Here is a 19069-nt window from a genome sequence, read left to right as displayed (position 1 = left end):
AAAGCCTTATTTCATTATGTCACAATTATCATCCTTCAACATCACTAAATATCTCCAGATATGCATACAGCCATCTTCATCTTCTACACACATAAAACATATAAAGTTAGAGGAAAGAAGGCAAATAACTTTCATTCATGTAAACTGTATCGATATATATCATTGTCTGAAAAGATTTCAGGATACAAAATATTTTCAGTCAAAGCTTTAACATCCCTCTTTTGCAAAAGTCTCTCTGCAAATCAAGTCATATAAAAGTCAAAATGACAAGATAGAAAAATAAATAGTAATAAAAAGTTCTGCAGTGCCACTCTAAGATCAATACATAACTATATTTCCAGGAGAAAGGCAGCTAATCAGTCCCTAAACCAGGTGATGTTATGTGTGTTTGGTCAGGTGACCCAAGTTGCTATGAAACACTGAATCCAGCACCTGCTCCTTTGTAGAGTCCAATGAATTATTAATACAGCAGCTACACCACTGCAGACTGGGACTGCACACTTTCTTTTGACCAGAGAGAATCCCTCCGCTAACTATGTCCTCTTTATTGGATCACGGGCTGATCCGGACTGCAGCCGTGGAGCAGGTGGTTGCACCCATCGCGAGTCATCTGTGTTACCTGGTGCTGCTGTGTGACAGTGCAGAGGAGGCTGAGCAGTTCAGCCAGCTGGAGGGGGCAGCTCAGGCTGTGGCTAAAGCTATGGAGAACATGGCAGCAGTGACTTCCAGGTATGTGCAGATAGGAGTTTACTGAGCTAAGAAAAAAGACATTTCATGAATCGACGAGTGTATAAAAGTCACATTTCAGTTTATAAAATACACTAATGTGCAATAAAACATCAGATTAACAGCAGGCTCGTCTCTTCCAGGCACATAAGTGAGACAGAGGATGAAGTTTTGCACATGGAGATGTCGTCCCTGTTGGAGTCTGTCACTGTGTCTGGACAACATGTGCTGCTGGCTGCACAGAAACTCAGCATCCAGCCCGGTTTAATGGAGCACAGAGAGGAGCTCATCACTGCTACACAGAACGTCTTCCTGGGAGTAGTCAAGGTATCATTTTATTTATCTTGGTTTAAAAGTGGCTGCAAGTATGCTACTAAATATACAATCCAAGATGCAACACTTGCAAAATGAAAAGCTGATTTAATGCACTGAAAAACGATTCATCTTCCACAGCTGCATCTGCTTTTCAGTTTCCAGAGGTTTCCTTAAATGGGAATGTTACCGAACACAGCGCAGGTCAAACTGCAGGATGATTTAAATTTTACACCAGAAATATCTCAGCTTGTCATCTAAGATCCTTGGCCAAAACTTTCAGTGTTGTTATAAATTATGTAAAGTAAGTTAACTTGTGAGGACATCGAGCTTTTAACAGTGTTAGCTACTTGCTGATATCTTTAATGTCAGGCCAGTGCAGAGTGTCTTTAATTTATAAGAGGGGGTTACATTAGCTTTAGCTTGTAAACTGGAAAAGGACACAAAAGTAGACTTTGTTACTGACATGCTTTATATCTCTGCACCGGTCGGCTAAAACATCACATCACAACTTTATTCTTTTTGGCTGTGGGAAAAGCTCTCGAGATCTGCCCAAACTATTTCAGTTTACTAACGTTTGTGCTATTTCAACATTTTCTGCAATTAGCTCTTGCAATCACAACAGGCAGTTAAGTTAAAGCTTTGTTTCCCATCATTGTCCAAGAGTTGGGAGGAGATTGCAAAATGCTCTGGGACCTCTGTGTTAACCATGATTGCTAATTTCATAACACTGTATTATGCACTCATGCTGAAGGTAAACAATACCTGTGCACCACAGTTTGGAACTATTTCAGTGCATTAGTCTTTGTTTATTTGCATACAAATGCTTTCATTTCTAGATAAATAGATAGATGCTCACAGCAGCTTCAATAACAGTTAAGACACCACATCTAACAAAAAAATCTATAGGCACATAAAAAATACACATAAAAATACTAAAAAACTAAAAAACAAATTAAAAACTACAAATGACACAGTGTCATAGACTTTGGGAGGTCCAGACCGAAGCCGAGACCAGTCCTACTAGAGGGAGCTGAGGTGGAGAGTGTGGACTCCTACAAATACCTCGGGCTGTGTCTGGACAACAAACTGGACTGGTCAACACACACCAGCCACCTGTACGGGAAGACACAAGGCAGGATGTACTTCCTAAGGAGACTGCGGTCTTTTAACATCTGCAGCAAACTGCTGCGGATGTTTTACCAGTCTGTGGTTGCCAGTGTCCTCTTTTACACTGTAGTGTGCTGGGGAGGCAGCACATCCAAGAAGGACACATCCAGACTGGATAAACTGATCAGGCGAGCCGGCTCTGTGATCGGCATGAAGCTGGACCCTCTGGTGACGGTGGCAGAGACAAGGACACTAAACAAACTGTTGGACATTATGGACAATGCCAGCCACCCTCTGCACACCGTCATCAGCAACCAGAGGAGCCTGTTCAGTGAGAGACTGCTCCTTCCAAAGTGCAGGACTAACCGACTGAAGAACTCCTTTGTCCCTCATGCCATCAGGCTGTACAACTCCTCACTTAGGGGGAGGAGGTAACAGGGACAGACTCTCTCACAAGCGGTAGCCACTAATTCAGCTCACAAAGTTAATAGTAGTTATCTTCTTTTATTCAATAGTAATATTTATTTATTTCTCAAAGGGTCATATGTGCAATAAAAATCTGTCAATGTGCAATAATCTCTCACCACAGTGCAATAACCTAATACCACAGTGCAATAACCTAATTTAGTTTAATTGAACTATTACCCACTGTTTACTTGTACATTTTCTAAGAGTGTATATTTTATATATTTTGTTATCTAATTTTGTACTTTTTTATATATATATATATCGATAGATATATATATTTTGATCTTTATTTTTTACCCTCTGTGTGCTGATTCTTTCCTATTGTATTGTACTGTATAAGCTGCTGGAGACTGAATTTCCCAGAGGGAGTCATCCCAAAGGGATCAATAAAGTTGAGTCTAAGTCTAAGTAAAAGATACTTAATACGTTTAATAAAAATATTCAGTGTGCAAAATTGGCTTGCAAAAAGCTCAATATAAATAAATATATACAGTGCATAAATGTATTTACAAATGTATGTTTAATATAAGCTTATGTAATGAGGTCACATTGATGTTTTTATAACTGCTCATTGAACAGTAGGTTGTACATTAAGTACTGTACATTTTACTTAATGCAAAACTTTATTTGATCAGTAAAATTAATGCATGACCGCGTAATATAAAAATACAGGAATACTATCACTAAATGTGAAATACAAACAAGTCAAGTCAGCAATGCAAGCAGCTCTGCAGTACAGTAGAGCAGTGCTTTGACCTGAATGCTAACAATGGCAAACGCTAACGATGAGCAGCTATAATGATTAGCATGTTCTCCATCTTAGCTAGGCATAGCATCGTAGTGTAGTTTGTCAGTATTTCATGACAAAGAAGAATTAGACAGATTATATTTATCTGATTTTAGCACTATTGGAATTACAATGCAAACATCAGAAAGCTGAGATACTCACAATGTACATGCTAATGATTAGCAGGTTTAATGTCTACCATGAATGTTTTGTCATGAAAAAAGTGTTTCACCTGATCTTAGCACTATGTGAATAACAGTCCGAGGGGACATGAATGTGTGAGATAAATTTCATGTCACTGCATCAAACTAGAAATTCCACTATGAGCTAAGAATATAAAGCTAAACCTTGTAGTAGCAGCAGAGGAAAAGACACTTCAGTCCAAGTTAGGGTCCACTTCTTGGGAACCATGAATGTTTGCATCACTTTCCATGGCTGTCTTTCCAATAGCTGTTAAAATAATGAGTTAGGACCAACCAACCGCCCAGCTAAAATTGGCATCCACAATTCCATGCCATTAGCATGGCTAAAAGGCCCTAGAAACTGTTAAATATTAGCAATAAGTAACCCCACCTTTCTCTCTGCTCTTAGGTCCTGTTAGTGGACGACGATGCTAAAGTAAGAAGAGTTGTCGCTGCTGCTGAGGGAGTTTTGGAGTGCCTCTCTCAGCTCGCCTCCTCCTCAGACATCACGTCCCTACTCAAGTCTTTCCAGGTGTTTTCTGAGGCTCTGCTTCTCCTCAACAGCCTGACAGTGGAGAGAGCAGATTCCTTACAAGACCCCAGACAATCCAAACAGCTTCTTGATTCCTTGGAGATCCTGAGGAGGTGCATCTCCATGCTGCACACGGCCATGTGCACCACCATCAAACACCCTACCAGCGAGCAGGCAGAGGAAGCCAAGAGGTACATTCTGGACAAGGTGCAGAGCACAGTGAACGACATTGTTGTTACCTTGAAAAGTGAATGCCATAGTGAATCACTGGGTCCTTGTGGGTATTACACATGGAGGAAAAACAGTCTGCTGCAACTACTTACTAGTTCCTCCACCTCAACTCCAGGCAGCAGCTTTGACAGCATGGTAAGAGATCTTGTGTTTCACTGCATGGTTGTTGCAAACTCTTCTCGTAGAGAGTTTCAGCAAAGAGTGGTGGGTCATTGTCGTCACATCCTGCAGTTCTGGTCAGACATACAAAGGATTTTAAAGACATCGGAGGAGCCAGATGATTCTGAGCAGAGCCTTGAGACGACCTGTTCTTTGTTGGTGCAGCAAATACAAATGCTTGACAAAGCTTTGATGACAACTGTTCTTTATCAAGTCTTGGACACATTTCTCACAGCATCTTCTACAGCTGAGGAACTTAAAAGGGTGACGAAACAGATCCTGGTAGCAGATTCTTCCACAAATCTGGATCTTAACTTTATTCAGCCACTGGTTGAGGATTTTATATCTTCCACCGATGGAACAATCCAGGTGGCAAGTTTCATCTCAGCTGTGGCTGTTGATGCAAAGAGTTTGGAGAACGTGGAGAACTCACGAGTGTGCCTTACAAGACTCAGAGCTCGGATCGCACCTCTTTCACTGGAGCTGGCGGATAATTCAGTGCAAACGGTTCAAAAGCTTCACGAGGTGTGTCAGAAATGGGAGGAGGAGGCGAGTCAGCTCCAGGATGCTTTAAGTGATGTAATGGATGTGATGGAGTTTACCAGTATCGCTATCATCGAGATGGTTAACGACCGGCATGGGTGTGATTCAGCATACAGAGAGCAGAGCTACGAACTGTTTAACGAACATGCAACAGACCTTATATGTCACATGAGGCTGGTGATTAAGGCAGTGAGGAGGCACTTGGAGAGGAGTGATGATCCCATCTACAGGAATGGTCTCCTTGTCCTGCTCAAACAGGTTCAGTCATCTCAAACCAAAGTGGGGGAGTCAGTCAGAGACATGCTTGTAGGTTCCAGTCTGAACGTAGAGGTATATACGACTTTTTCAGACAATGTCTCCACGGTGATTCAGCATTTTAAAGTTCTCAGAAAGGGACTGGACGGACAACAGCATCCACATCTCATGAGTCCGCTACGAGAGGGGGCGCGTCAGCTGGAGATCTCACAGTCATGTTCACCAGTCAAAGACACACGCGAGTTCAACCTGGATCGCATGAGAAGGGGCTCCGATTCTCCTGTTTTGGAGGTTATGCAGAGGGATTCCCAAGCCGAACACGAGGAGGATCAATCAGATGAGGAAACTTTAGAAGCAGAACTGTCTCATAAATATGACAGCGATGATTTAAAGATCCCAGCTGTCTCTGTCGAGCCCAAACTGATCCACAAGGCTCACGAATTTGACCTTTTACCCCTCTTGTATGAAGTTGTGACTGTGACTAAAGGGAAAGACGTGACAGTGCTCAACCAGGCCTGTACTGGTGTTCTCGAGCTGTCAAACTGCTATGCTCAAGCTATGAAGGAAGCCTTGGCCATTGTTGACGCAGTTGACCGTCAGACGTTGGAAAGTTTTAGAGCAGAGCTGGTGTCACTGACTCCGCTGCTCGTCCAGACGGCTCAAGAGACGGCGATGAGCTCAGCCATGAGCACAGAGAGCATCTACAAACACAGCACACAGTTTTCTGACCTTATTAACAACACTAGAAAGGTTTTACTGCCAGTCGCTGGAACCTGGTTTCATGCTGTTTTTAATGAGCTGCAAGGAACTCTGCCAACAGCCACTGTTACACTGCAACTAAATGAAGTGATGGCTTTATGTGCTGACGTGGTCCAGCTCTTGACTTCGTCTGATTTAACCTCACAAAGCGACGGTCAAGAAACACTCAGCGTTTTACACAACAAGCTGAACAAAGCACAGAACAACACGAGGTATCTCGTGGAGTTTTCCACCTCGTTGGAAACACAGGTGGATCAGCTGGAGGGACTTTGTATCCTCTGGGGCCTGTCCATCCAGATTCTTCTGAATTCTCTTGACAAGATTTTGGGAACATCGACTGCAATGAACCAGCTGGGCCCTCAGAAACAGCTCTCAGTGTTGTCTGAGAACTCTCTGCGAATCCAAGAGGCAGCGAGGCTAACCAGTATGAACTGTAAAAGTGCCTACAAATCCAAACAGCTAACAGGATACCAGGATGAGCTTAAAACACTGACTGAAGCTTATCTTAAAGCAGCTGAAGAGCTGGACATGATGCCAAGTGTGATGCAACTTGCAAAATCCGAATTCCTCCAAAGACATCTTTTGATTAAAATTCGAGTTCTTTCGGGCCTTTTAAGGAAAGCGAATAAGGAGTACGACTCTGCACTTCAACATATTGCCAGTATTGCTTATTTTACTGCTGAACACTTCAGGCAGAAGAACCCAGAAGAGGAAGAGCAGAAATTTGAAGATGCAACAGAAACCCTTTTTGAAAATGTAAAGCTTGCGACTAAAAGAGTCGAGGACTGCTTGAATTACATCCGCGACCCACACGCCCGTTCTAATCTGAGGTCAATCAACGACCACCTGTCGTTCCAGATCTCAGATATTATCAGCAGGGCGAGGCTCATGGTGGAGACTCACTTCATCTGTGACACTCTCAGTCTGGATGTGCAGATACAGTGCTGGTCCGCCAAAGCTCACTATGTGGTGGAGGAGATCAGGAAGCAAGATGGGATTCACCAAGAGGCTAAAGAACACATCAAGGCAGGTCTACAGGGAAGAGCGCCTGAACATATCAAAGACGTGTTTACAAAAACCCCACCTGAAGCCAAAGAAGTGGCTGACATGACACTGACATCCTGGCATAAAGGCAATATAGAAAGTGCACATTCTCCAGAACCCACAATGAGCATGCCAGCTGTGGTCAAACATGTACCTGAAAACACCGACAGACATGTAGGTATCTCTTGATGAGCATGATTTTACAGTCTATTGATCCCTTTTAGTCACAATAAATCATGTCCTTATTTTCCTCTTCAGGATGGAGCATACAGAGAAGCTTCTTCCCTCACCTACACCAGTCTTTTTCTGAAGCAAGAAAGTGACAGCTGGGATCCCAAGGACAACCGCATCGTCCAGGTGACCAGGAGGATGGCTGACACGATATGTTACATGACTCAGTACTTGAGGAAGAAAGGCCCAATACCGGTAACGACCACCAGAGGCCACTTTTTTTGCCTTAAACTTGAACTTTTCATGCACTTTAATCCACAGTCATTCCCTTTGTTTCCAGAATAAAGAGGCATTCGTCACTGCAGCCAAAGATGTGATCTCAAACTGCCAGTCTGTAACGCAGTTTATTAGAGTTATCGCCAACCACTGCCTGGATAAACAGTGCACGGTTGAACTCTCCCTTATAGTGGAGCAGATTCTCACCATCACCAACCAGCTCAACATCATCTCCAGGTCAGAGGAGTTTGGACATAATTAGCATGCTTGAAACAAAGCAAGAGAAAAGGAAGAAATTAATGAGATGTTCATTTCTTTACTGTCTCTTTACTTAGTGTCAATGCTGTAACACCGGGCTGCAAATCATCTGATGAGATCCTGGTGAAGAACGCTCAAAATCTCCTCCAGACAGTCCTACGTGGGGTCCATGCTGCAGAGACAGCCTGCATCACAGTAAATATAACATCTGCAACCAAAGGAATCTGAGGTCTTCTACATGTATAGATAGAAAATCTATTATTAATTATTTCTTATTCCAGGGTTTGAAGCAGCCTGAGCCGAACTCAGATGGCGCAGAGGCTACAGCTTTGTGTTTCCAGTGGAGGAGGAAGCTGGAGATCCACCGAGCCCAGCAGACCTCCAACCCAGACACTGATGATCTGGGTTTGAGGAAGACCTCCACCCATCCTGTAGCACCCAGTCTTGCTCCGCCTGTTAATGTGACCAATACACCTTCAAAACAAAAGTAATATATTGTATGCTTTCTGAGTAATAAGAAGCCTAAAACATCCGTCCATTATGTATACAGCTTATCCTGTTCAGGGTTGTGGGAGGATGGAGCCTATCCCAGCTGTCAGAGACAGACAACCTTTCACTCTCATACCCACACCTACGGGCAATTTAGAGTCACCAATGAACCTAACGAGCATGTCTTTGGACTGTGGGAGGAAGCCGGAGTACCTGGAGGGAACCCACGCATGCACAGGGAGAACATACAAACTCCACAAAGAAAGGCCCACTACGTCTGAACCAGGGTTTGAACTAGGAACCTGCTAGCTGTGAGGCGACAGCGACAACCACTGCACCACCGTGATTGATTTAATAATAAAGATTCAAATTAACCACTGAAGGCAGCTTTGACAGACCATCGTGCACAATGACACTTCAGTTAGACATGACTGGACATGATACTATTTTTTTTTCCAGATTAAAATGATTCATTGTAACTTCACGTGTTTATGAAACATTAAAACCTGGTGTTTTATCTCTTTATTTCAGATATCCATAATAAAATCACTGAAATGTGACGGGCACATGTGTTGTTAAAATGTCATACCACCATAATCACCATACTGACAGGAAAAAAATAAACCATTATTCATTAAAACACTCGAAAACAATCTGTACAGGTGATACAAAACAGGCATTTACAATGTGATTTATGAAAACAATAAAAAAGGACATACTGGTAGCTTCAGTCAAACAAGGATAAACAGAACTGCTAGCGTGACGCCACCTTAGTGCCAACGACGTTCAACCTTTGTAGCACACACAACCACAAGTTTTACCATCAACTCCAACAAAATTCAACACAAAAAATAGTCATAAAGTTCATATATGTATCATATATATATGCAATGTAATCAAGATAACATTTTCTCTCTCTGTATTGTACACTTTCTTTCTTTCTTGATTTCTTATTCCAATGAAAACAAGTGAAAAACAGTTTACTCGCAATGTACAAGCTTGTCAGAAGTAAGTGTTTTAAGAAATGACAATTACAAACTTAAAGTTGTAATCTCGAAGATCTCAGTTTCGTTCTCTTTGGCGGCACCTGTGGCGATAAACGGTAATTGCGGGAGCACACTTCCCAGATATCCAGACAGTGCTGCATGTGTGACGTCCACGGTTGGCTCCGGTTGTAACTCTTGATTTTCCTGGCTGACGGTCGCTTTCCTTTTCAGACTGTTTGCTTCATCTGAGCGTCGAGTTTGTTTCTTTTTCTTTGGATTTTCACTTATTGTTGAAGTTGTATCTGTAGTCATCCATCTTTTCTTTGTTTGTTCAGCCATAGTAGATTACTGTTTACTCACAACACTTGCAGAGAGCGGAAAAGCAGCTGCTTAGCTCTGCTTACCCTCTCTGGCAGACCAACCACTGCTGGCTGATGGAAAACGCGTCACTAACTGGGCGCCGCTTGGGATTTTTTCCACGAAAGTCGCACCAGACACCCAGTCTGTAATAATACTATATACTGCAAATGCAAAGGCTCTCATCAGTGGGCCATAGGCTCAATCACCATTGTGTTAGCTCATTCGGCGATAGATAGAGACTAATCGGACATTTATTTAAATGATGATCTTCGAGATTATCACTTTTCGTCATTACTGCCTGTTAGCAAAAAGGCTACAACAGTAACGTTACATCCTCAAAGCATTTTGAAGTCCAACACTGTACAAAACAGAAATCAAACTGCTGATAGGTCGACAAAAGAAAGATCTTTTCTTTGCTAAGCAGGTAAGTATGAAACAGTTTTTCATTCCAGATGTCCAATAAGAGAATCTCTTTTAAAATGCTGTTAAAAGGAACAGCAACAACCACTGTTAGAACATTTTAGACAAAGTATCGATGAAAAAACTCAGCTCACCCTGTAAGTGCCTTTCTGGGAAACGTTCGTGTCAGAGGTCGAGCTGATATTCAAACAAGAAAACTTCCCTTATCATAAAAGTAAAAATAAAGATTTCATAATACAAAAGTGTCCTTAAATAAATAAGTAAATACAAAAATCCTCAAGTTAACTCTCACTTGATCGATTATGTCGCATCATCCCGTCGTGTGTAGAGTGAATGATCTGATCTGCAGCGTGTAATGCCTAGAGTCCAACATATTGTTCAGTCATTGGAGAAAGCTATACACGTCTGATTGTTTAAAACGTACATGAAAAACACACAATGATAAAAGAGCTCAACACACACTTTCAAAAAACACATTTCAGCACTGTTATGATTATGTTAAGAGGTTCTATACACTGTGTCTGTGCACGTATACCATCGTACTGACTGTGTGGTGCACCAGATATCACATGATTCTATACAGGATCATTTATATACAGAAATAAATAAAGATTGATATTGTTTACTGACAGAAAGGAGAAGCAGTGGGGTCAAAAGTCTTGAACACATCTTTAAGTGTCCTATCGTCGTCATCCTCCTCCTCTGGATCGCCCTGTTTTGCCTCCTCCTCCATGGCCTCCTCCTTCTCCTCCTGCTGCTCCTTCTTCTCCTCAGCCTCTTCTTGTGCTCCCGCAGAGCCCTGTCCTCCTTGTTTGGCCTGCCTGGGGTCGGTGTACTGGGGTCGGATCAGCCCGGCTAGTGCCTGGATCGGGAGATTATGGACCGCGGGGGGTTTGACGGGTGAGGCCGGAGGCAGCGTGGGAGAGCTGGAAGGGCGAGGCTGGTCTGAAGCAACGTCTGTGCTTTTGGCTTCTTCCAAAGAGTCACTTCGTTGGGGTGGCGAGTGTAACTGTGTGGGAGTATTGTTCTTTTCTGGGTGTTTCAGAATCCCCCCCTTTTTAGGAGGCTCGGCTGGCTCCTTCTGAGCGTGCTCGCTTTGATTACGAGGATCGTACAGACTGATGCCCCCAAGGATTGTAGTGGGACTCTCTAGCCCTCCACCTGAGGATGCCAGACGAGGGGCGTACGGCGGCAGCCTCTCGGGCTCCGGCTTGGCTCGAGCAGCATGAGGAGAAGAGCTAGCACTGGCCTTCTGAAGCCTGGGATCCACAGCGCCTCCCCCAGTGCCGGGCTCCTTTGGACCCAGCAGCTTGGAATCCAGACTTCCTGTGCGCTTGAGTCTGGGGTCCATGGTCTTCTGCTGACGCGGATCTGCTGGTCTGTCAGTGGTGGATCGAGACTCCAGAGATCCAGAGGAGAGTCGACTCATACGTTCCTTCAAACGTGCAGCTGCCAGTCTTGGGTCAGTGGGTGGAGGGCTGGAGACGGGGGGGTGGTCCGGCAGGTTTGTTCGGTTCATTTGAGCATCTGCGATCAGGGGAGGAAGAGGCAGGTTGATGGAGTGTTCCTGTTTGGGCACCAGAGAAGGGATGAGGTCCTCAGGTGCCCACACCACAGTCTGAGCGAAGGCTGGCCGCACCAGCAGGATGTCCACGCGGATGTGGCTGAACTGCTTTAACTGGCACCGAGGGTCCCGCAGCACCACGCCAGGGCTGGACTCTATAGGGATGAGCACAGCTTTGTCCCTCAGCTCCCGCTCTCCCTCCTCATCCTCATCTCCCGCAGGAGGCTTCTGAGGAAGAGGCTGCCGATAAGCACTGGGCTCCATTGGTCTCAGCTTCCTGGGGTCTCTGGAGAGCCGCGGGTCTGCAGCTACGTCCGGTTCCTTCTTCATATCTGGAGGTCGCTGTCGAGGGTCTGTCTTCACACGGGGGTCACTGGGGGGGCCTCTCTCCTTCACAAGCCGAGGGTCACCCAGCGCTGCAGCCAGCGGGGCAGCCTGGGAGGGCTTGGATTGCAACTGATGCATCTCGTTCTGCTTCTTAAGAGTTTTAAGGATGGAGGAAACGCAGCTCCCATCTTCTTCATCGCTCGAGTACCAGTTTGTCGTTTCATCTGCAAAGAAAGATTAAACCATGTTTCAATGTTTTTTTCTCTCTTATTTTTGGTGAGGTATCAATTCAGCAGCCCCACTTCTTCCCCCTGGGCACTTACCTCTGTTTGCATTATCATCCTGGCCCTCAGCTCTCAGTGGCTCTGTCCCCTGTGGATGCGACTCTTGTTGCTGCTGCTGCTGCGTCAGGTGTAATAATATAGCTTTCTGTACTGCTGGTGGTAAGGACTGCAGCTGTGACTCTGCGCCCATCTGCTGCTGAAGGTTCTGTATGAAGGCCAGACCAGGATCTACCAAATTGAAAATGAAGAAAAAAGACACAATTTTGCATTTTCAGTAACGGTATAAAGGTTAACCTAATCGATAACCATATTGATGACACTGACCTCCTTGTTGACCCATGGCCTGGTTTCGGAGGAAGCTGCCGAAAAGCTCTACTGGATTCTGACCCAAAGATGGAAAAGGGAAGAGACTCTGCAGCATCTGCAGATCTGGAGGAGGGAACGGAGGCCGCTGCATGTTAGGTCTGAAGGGTGGGGGTTGACCAGGGGGGATTGGTGGCGGCATTGGAAATCCATGTGTTGGGAGCTGTCCTGGGGGGCTCTGAGGCATTGGCGGTCCAGTTTGGTGACCCATGGGACCAGGAGATCCAGGGGGAGGAACAGACGGAGCAAACGCACCAGAAGGAACGTTACCTCCACTCTGTGTCTCCTCTGAGCCTCCACTAAACTCGTCGGTGCCTTCACCTTGATTCTGGGAGAAGTTGGACCCACTGGAAAGTAGAGTGCACAGTTAGGTTGAGGATAAGCTCCAAACACACTTAAGAGTTTGATTCATTAGAGGTGATTTTGGTTACCTTAGACCGATTTTCTGCGCCAAGTCAACAGTAGGTTGAACCTTGATTTCAAACAGGGAGGGGATCTTCTTTCCCGCTTGGCCAGAGGCTCCATCAGTCGGACTGCTCTGACCCGGAGTGGGCAACAACCCCACCCCAGGAGGAGGCTTCGGAAGTGGGGCGATACCTTGCTTTCTCAGATCCTCCAGCTCCAGCTCGTCCTCACGAGCGTTCTCCTCTTCAGTGTTAATTATCTAACATGAGTCCGAAAGCAGAAAAAGGACATTTAATGGGAGTTATTGAATCGCTCTGCACAGAGGTGTTAAAAACTGTTTTTGTCTTACCTTATCAAGCAACTCTTTGGTCACATCGTTCAAAGCATCATGGGAGAATTTGCAGTTGTCCCCTTGATAACATTTGGCCCCAGTATGAAAGAACTTGCACGGGTATTCATGTGCAATCACAGGTTAAGGAAACAGACTCATTAAAAGGTATAACATTTAAATTAATTATGCAATGCAATGACATGAATGTGATGAAGAACTGGCAGCCATTTCTAGTAAAGGATATTGTGCATGTAAATGCAATGATCTCCTTTACTGCAGTATCCTTGGAGGTAAAATTTACACAGCTCCTTTTTCTTATCTGGTATGACGAGCTCGTGTTCAAACTTGCACTGCTCCCCCTGCACGAAGAAGAAAGAGTATTTGTCTTTAAGTTAGGAAATTGTTAATCTTTCTCAAATACTGTCATTTAAGCTGAGCTAGACTGACATTTATTACAAACTAGAGATGTTCCGGACACTGATTAAGATACCTTAACTTGAGTATTGGCTGATACCGAGCACCACTCTGACTCCAGTCTAACAAAACATTTTTTTTTTAACAGCAGCTACAAACGCTGTATGGATGTAGTATGATTTCCATCGTTATTTTTATAGCCTGGACATGTACACTGAATTCTAACCCTAAAACAAAGCTGAGCTAAAGTCAGCAGCAGCTTCATTAGCAGCCTCTCGAGACGTCCAGCGTTTGCCAAAGAGTGTCAGAGAAACACTGATTTTCAACATGGAACTGCTACGTTTAGTTCAGGAACAGTACGAGACCTCCCTCCCTAACTCTATCACCTGTGTCTCGTTAGCTCTCACGTCTGTGCCTCCCTACCTAATGCAATTACCGGTACCTGTGCGTATGTATATGCCGGTAAGCATGTCTAACCTCGTCTCTCATGTCTGTCTCAGTCCTCAAAACCCTCCAACCCAAACCCCACTCCTCTCCTCTCTTCTATCTCAACACAGGAACCGCTGGGGGATGCTGAATCAGAAAGTGCGTCGAGGCCCATGCACTCTGAGTCTCGACCCCCGGGTTCCTGACAGCTCTATCTAACTCGACCCCATTTGACCCCCTCTCATCTTGACTTTATCAGTACCAAAACAACTCTACTTAAAACAAACATTAGCGTTACTATACCTTGATGCATCGGCCCTCCAGGAAGTACTTGCAGATGTATCTACCGTTGTGTTCAACCGTGTGCTGATTGATAAACTCCTTGCTCATGATCGGCCGCTTCTTCTGAAAACCGGAAGAGTTTTTTCCTTCCTGTGACACAAAAGAGGATGTTTTCTTAGTTTTGTCCACAAACTTATTTTTAATATACAGCAGAATCAGTACAGCACAAAGCTAATGTCAAAAGCTGAAACACTGCAAGAGTAAGAAAATAGTGTGAATGACAGACAAAGGGTCAAATATTATGTCTCTTAACGTAGGAAAGAGCATTTATTTGCAGCCCATTTACCATCATTTCTAGTTTGAAATCATTCAAATACATCAGTCTGTATTTTCAGGATGATACTCACAGGTGGCATGTCCTCCATGCCCTGGTCTCCTCCTCGACCTCGTCCACGACCTCCCCAGGGTTTCCCCTTCAGCTTCTTGTTCTTGTTGAGCATCCCACGCCCTCTTCCTGGTCCGCTCCCTCTGCCTCTTCCCCTCTGCCCAACTGAAATTGCAATAAGATTGCATTCACTTGTTCTTTGGCTTCTTGATTAAGGCCCTTATTTTCACAACACTTGCAACAGAAATGATCTAATATTAAACGTGTTCTTCTTACACTGCTGTTGTTTCATCCCCCTCATGTTCCCTCTCTTCATCTGCTCTTTGGCGTAGCGTCCCTTTCCGTGATTCTGGGAATCTTTTGACAGCGGATACTCGGGCGTGTCGTCATCGTAATCTTCCTCCTCTTCCTCGTAGTCGTACTTGTCATCACTGTAGTCGCTGTATTTGTCGAAATCGCTGCTTTTGTGCGGCGGCGACTTGCCATGGCCTCCCTTTGAATCCCGTCCATGCTGGGAATGATGGAGAAAGATGTCATACAAAAGTTTGCTGATGAATGATAAGCGTGCAGCATCCGAGCAGAGCTGAGCTCACCTGAGTGGACTGGCTGTCGGACTCGCGGTTAGATCCCTGGCTCTTCCTGTTTTTGGGCCTTTCTGCTCGGTCGTAGTCGGAGTCGTAGCTGTCAGAGCTGGAGCTGCTGGAGGGGGAGTGGTGCTAAGGAAAGGGCAGATTTAAGTTAGTTCTATAAGTTTACATTCATGCTTTAACAACACAAGACATTATGTAGTGATATAAAGTATGAGAGCATCTTACTTTCTGTCTGTCACGCCTCCTCCTTTTAGACCTCCTCTTCTCTCGGTTCTTTTTGTATCTTTTCCTCGAGTGTCTGTGAGTCTTCTCTTCTTTCTCTTTAGTCTTTTCTTTTTCCTTTTCCTTCTCTTTCTCTTCGTTCACCTCTGCAGCCTCTTTGTTTTCCTCTTCAATCCCGATACCTTCATCGTCTATTTCACCATCTTCCAGTTCGCCATCCTCCCTAAAAAACAGTAGGTAAGGTGAGTGTAACTGCAAGGGTTTACATACTCGACATAATTCACCCTAATACACCCTCAGCCTCTTCTGGACTTAAAAACAATTATTAAATAATTTCAAGGCTACGTTTGGATTTACCGTAAAATGATGTGTAGTTATTTTAAGAGAACCAAATTAAATTGAACAATCTCTAATTTGTTGAGCGAAGGTTATTCACCTTCTTTAAAGAATGATCGCCTGGAGTCAGAGACAAATACTTTATGATTTTGGTCCACGTATTTTAAAAATGATAAGGATGAAAGGTCTGCGCCTTCCTGTAGGAACTCTTCAAAGGAATAATTACAAGGACTGAAAATATTTTGGGCACTGGAAACAGTGAAGTTAATGTTTCAAGTTTTACTCTTATCATCAGAACATAAGCATCAGCTTGGAGGAAAATAGGGCTCTCTTTTTATTCATTTGTCATGTTTGTTGCAGAACATAAGTTGTTAGCGTTACATGACTGAGCTATTGACAAGACGACTGTTAAACATACATGCTGCTTGTATAATCCGTCTTGTTTCAGACACAGACGTTAAGAGTTAATTAAGTGAGATCTATCAGTAAAACTTGGTAGTTAATCTTTTTTTTTTTTTTTTTACAACATTTTGTCCCAATTTAAGACTAAGAGTTCGAAATTAACTCGTACTACATTACAGTAAACTGCCATTAAAGAGCTTTAACAGCATTTAATGTAAAGAATCAGTCTGTTTAAAGACCATAGTCCATGTGAAACCATTTCTTATCTGCACATAGGCCTACATATATGTATATAACCATTTCAGTGTCCTTTTCCATAACATGTAAAATCAGGTTGCGTCAAAAATACAGAGAAGGTAGGAGAACGAAACAAAAGCACTGAAATGTTAAAGAATGACCAACTAACTGATCAAGGCCTAGAAGACAGTAGCTACTGAAGCTGCAACTGTTAATCGACCGTTCGATTGAACAAATATTTATTGCCAATTATTTTGATGATCAATTAAACCATTTCTGTGATTTTTGGTGAACACTTGTTGAATCCAGTTTCTAATAATAAACGATTTACTGCTTTTTGATATTTGCAAATTAACTAATGTGTTTTGAACTGTTGGTTTTTCAATACTTTTTGACTTATAGACTAAACGATTGATTGTTTTATCAATAATCAGCAGATTAATCAATGACGGGAATCATCATTAGTTGCAGCCCTCATAGCTACCTCTTCCTCTGACACTGGCGCAAATCATCCTTCAACTTGACACCCTCCAAGTCCAAAGCTACCCCTGCACTGTGTGTAAACTTTACTTTAGGTCCAGTCAAAGCAGCAGAAACCTCAAGACTTGATAAGAAGCACTTGCCAACTCAAAAAATTAAGCATATGAGAATATTGGAAAAACTGAATATAATAACTTTTCCAAACATTAGCCTGTTCCAAATAGAAGATCCATACCATATGTAGACAGATCTTTGTTCTATTATCACTGTAATACCACAGGGTGCACTTATAACCATACTTTAAGTCAATTTTGTATATCAGCATGACTCCTCTGATCCATTTTAAGCACTGATTTGTCAGTATAAGAAGTAAAACAGCTGCCCAGGGTGAGGTGTAAAAAACAGACAGCTGGGACAACACCAGCTTTTCTTCCAACAAAAACACCACATCAGCTGTGTATCCTTCTTTGCTTTTACCCCTGTTAGACAGTCAGTTCACCTAGAACTAGAGACCAATCACCAGTACACAGGCATGGCCTAAAAACACATCACGTCAACTCTGCATGAACCCTGTCAATGCAGTTCTGCCAGGTGCCCGCTAGAGGGAAGTACAGAGCCAGGATGGGCGTGGCATTTACATCATAATCATTTGCATAGTCTCCTGCAGATGGCAACAATGAAGCCATGAATCCATCTCAGTACTACAGCAAACACAAACGACGAGGTCTTGTATCTTGCATGGAAATGATCATGAGTGATCGACAAAATGATGTGAAATCCAGACTATTTGGACAGCATTATGAATTGCACCAAAGAAGCATGCAAAGATTTTTAAGGGGGAAAACCGTGGACTCTAAATTCTGCAATTCATGAATTGAAAAGAGAGCAGTAACACAAGCATGTACCCACAGCACTGAAACGCACAGATGAGCGTATTAAGAATTGCATAAGAATGTTACTCGACCTTTCTTCCCCTGCAAGCTCAGAGTCTGTCATGTTTTTGTCAAGAACAGGGGCTGGGGGACTGGAAACAAGGCTCACAGAAGCCATTGGCAAAACGGATCTGCCTCCCTTCTCTCCGGTACAAGAGTGAATTAACACAGTCACTCAAGGAGACGTTGGGTTGTGAGAGATGCTGGAAGATTTCAGACTGGAAAAAACTCACGGTGTTACATGTCTCGACAGAGACAGTAAACAGACACTCTCCTCTTTCATATCAATGACGTTTTAACTCTGTGAGCGCAGCTTGATACCCCGCTTTGCTAATGTCCCGTCGGTTGACAGCTGCCATGGTGAGATAGAGGAGACGGAGGGAGAAACAGACAGAAATGTAACCATGTTCGTTGATTTCAGCATCTTCATAGGCTTTCTCAACAGGGACTTCATCTCAAAATGGCTTCTGAGGTCTGCAGCAGCACATTCCTAGATCATGTATTCCTCCGCATATTTATAGTCCTATCAGGATCTATCTAACATGGATGGAGCGCATACTCATCAGTCATTGGTCAGAAAACGCGCTGGTAGGGAGAGCGGCGTTTCTTATTGGTGCAAAGGTATGTCAATTATTTTTAACATCTGCAACAACGAAGTGTATACGACGCTCAGTTTTGTCCTTTGTCAATGTTTTGATTAATGACTTCGTCTATTACGCAGTCATAACGACCCCAGGTTATGGTATTTCAACCTGATTTCAACGTGATAAAAACTGAAGCTGATTGTCTTTATAGCTCTATAAGTCACGTATTTCTTTCCTTGTTTTTGAACGCTCTAGAGCTCGCGCGCGCGCCAGTACTACGCACTACCGTTGGACTGGCTTGAATTTAGGCGCTCGTGCAGTCTCGAAATTGGCCACCAGATGTAGCACCGGCTCCACGATTCAAAATGTAAACGACCTGTCCATACTTGCTTGTACAAAGGTAATATTTAGACAATATACATAATGGGTGTCTGGTA

At 43.7% G+C, this 19069-nt stretch overlaps 2 protein-coding genes across 2 annotated transcripts; one reads left to right on the top strand and one right to left on the bottom strand.

Annotated features, from left to right (window-relative positions):
• Window positions 1-535: 535 nt before the first annotated feature.
• LOC138588775 (vinculin) lies at window positions 536-8304 on the top strand. The gene is made up of 8 exons (XM_069659027.1): window positions 536-729; window positions 870-1053; window positions 3995-4483; window positions 4877-7282; window positions 7367-7534; window positions 7620-7792; window positions 7891-8008; window positions 8095-8304. The coding sequence occupies exons 1-8, from the start codon at window positions 536-538 to the stop codon at window positions 8302-8304; spliced, it is 3942 nt and encodes a 1313-aa protein (XP_069515128.1).
• Window positions 8305-8811: 507 nt separating this feature from the next.
• Window positions 8812-18440, bottom strand: LOC138588929 (zinc finger CCCH domain-containing protein 6). The gene is made up of 12 exons (XM_069659183.1): window positions 18081-18440; window positions 15665-15884; window positions 15443-15565; window positions 15126-15360; window positions 14872-15014; window positions 14486-14614; window positions 13587-13701; window positions 13361-13470; window positions 13038-13270; window positions 12568-12953; window positions 12283-12471; window positions 8812-12183 (listed from the first exon to the last, which is right to left on the bottom strand). The coding sequence occupies exons 1-12, from the start codon at window positions 18164-18166 to the stop codon at window positions 10691-10693; spliced, it is 3462 nt and encodes a 1153-aa protein (XP_069515284.1). The 5' UTR covers window positions 18167-18440; the 3' UTR covers window positions 8812-10690.
• Window positions 18441-19069: the final 629 nt, after the last annotated feature.

This window comes from Semicossyphus pulcher, unplaced genomic scaffold (genome assembly GCF_022749685.1).
Source record: "Semicossyphus pulcher isolate SPU_LCO1_2020_fin unplaced genomic scaffold, fSemPul1.0.p SCAF_12, whole genome shotgun sequence".
Taxonomy (NCBI): Eukaryota; Metazoa; Chordata; class Actinopteri; order Labriformes; family Labridae; genus Semicossyphus; species Semicossyphus pulcher.
The sequence above is the reverse complement of the archived record's forward strand: the minus strand, read 5'-3'. Positions and strand labels throughout refer to the sequence as shown.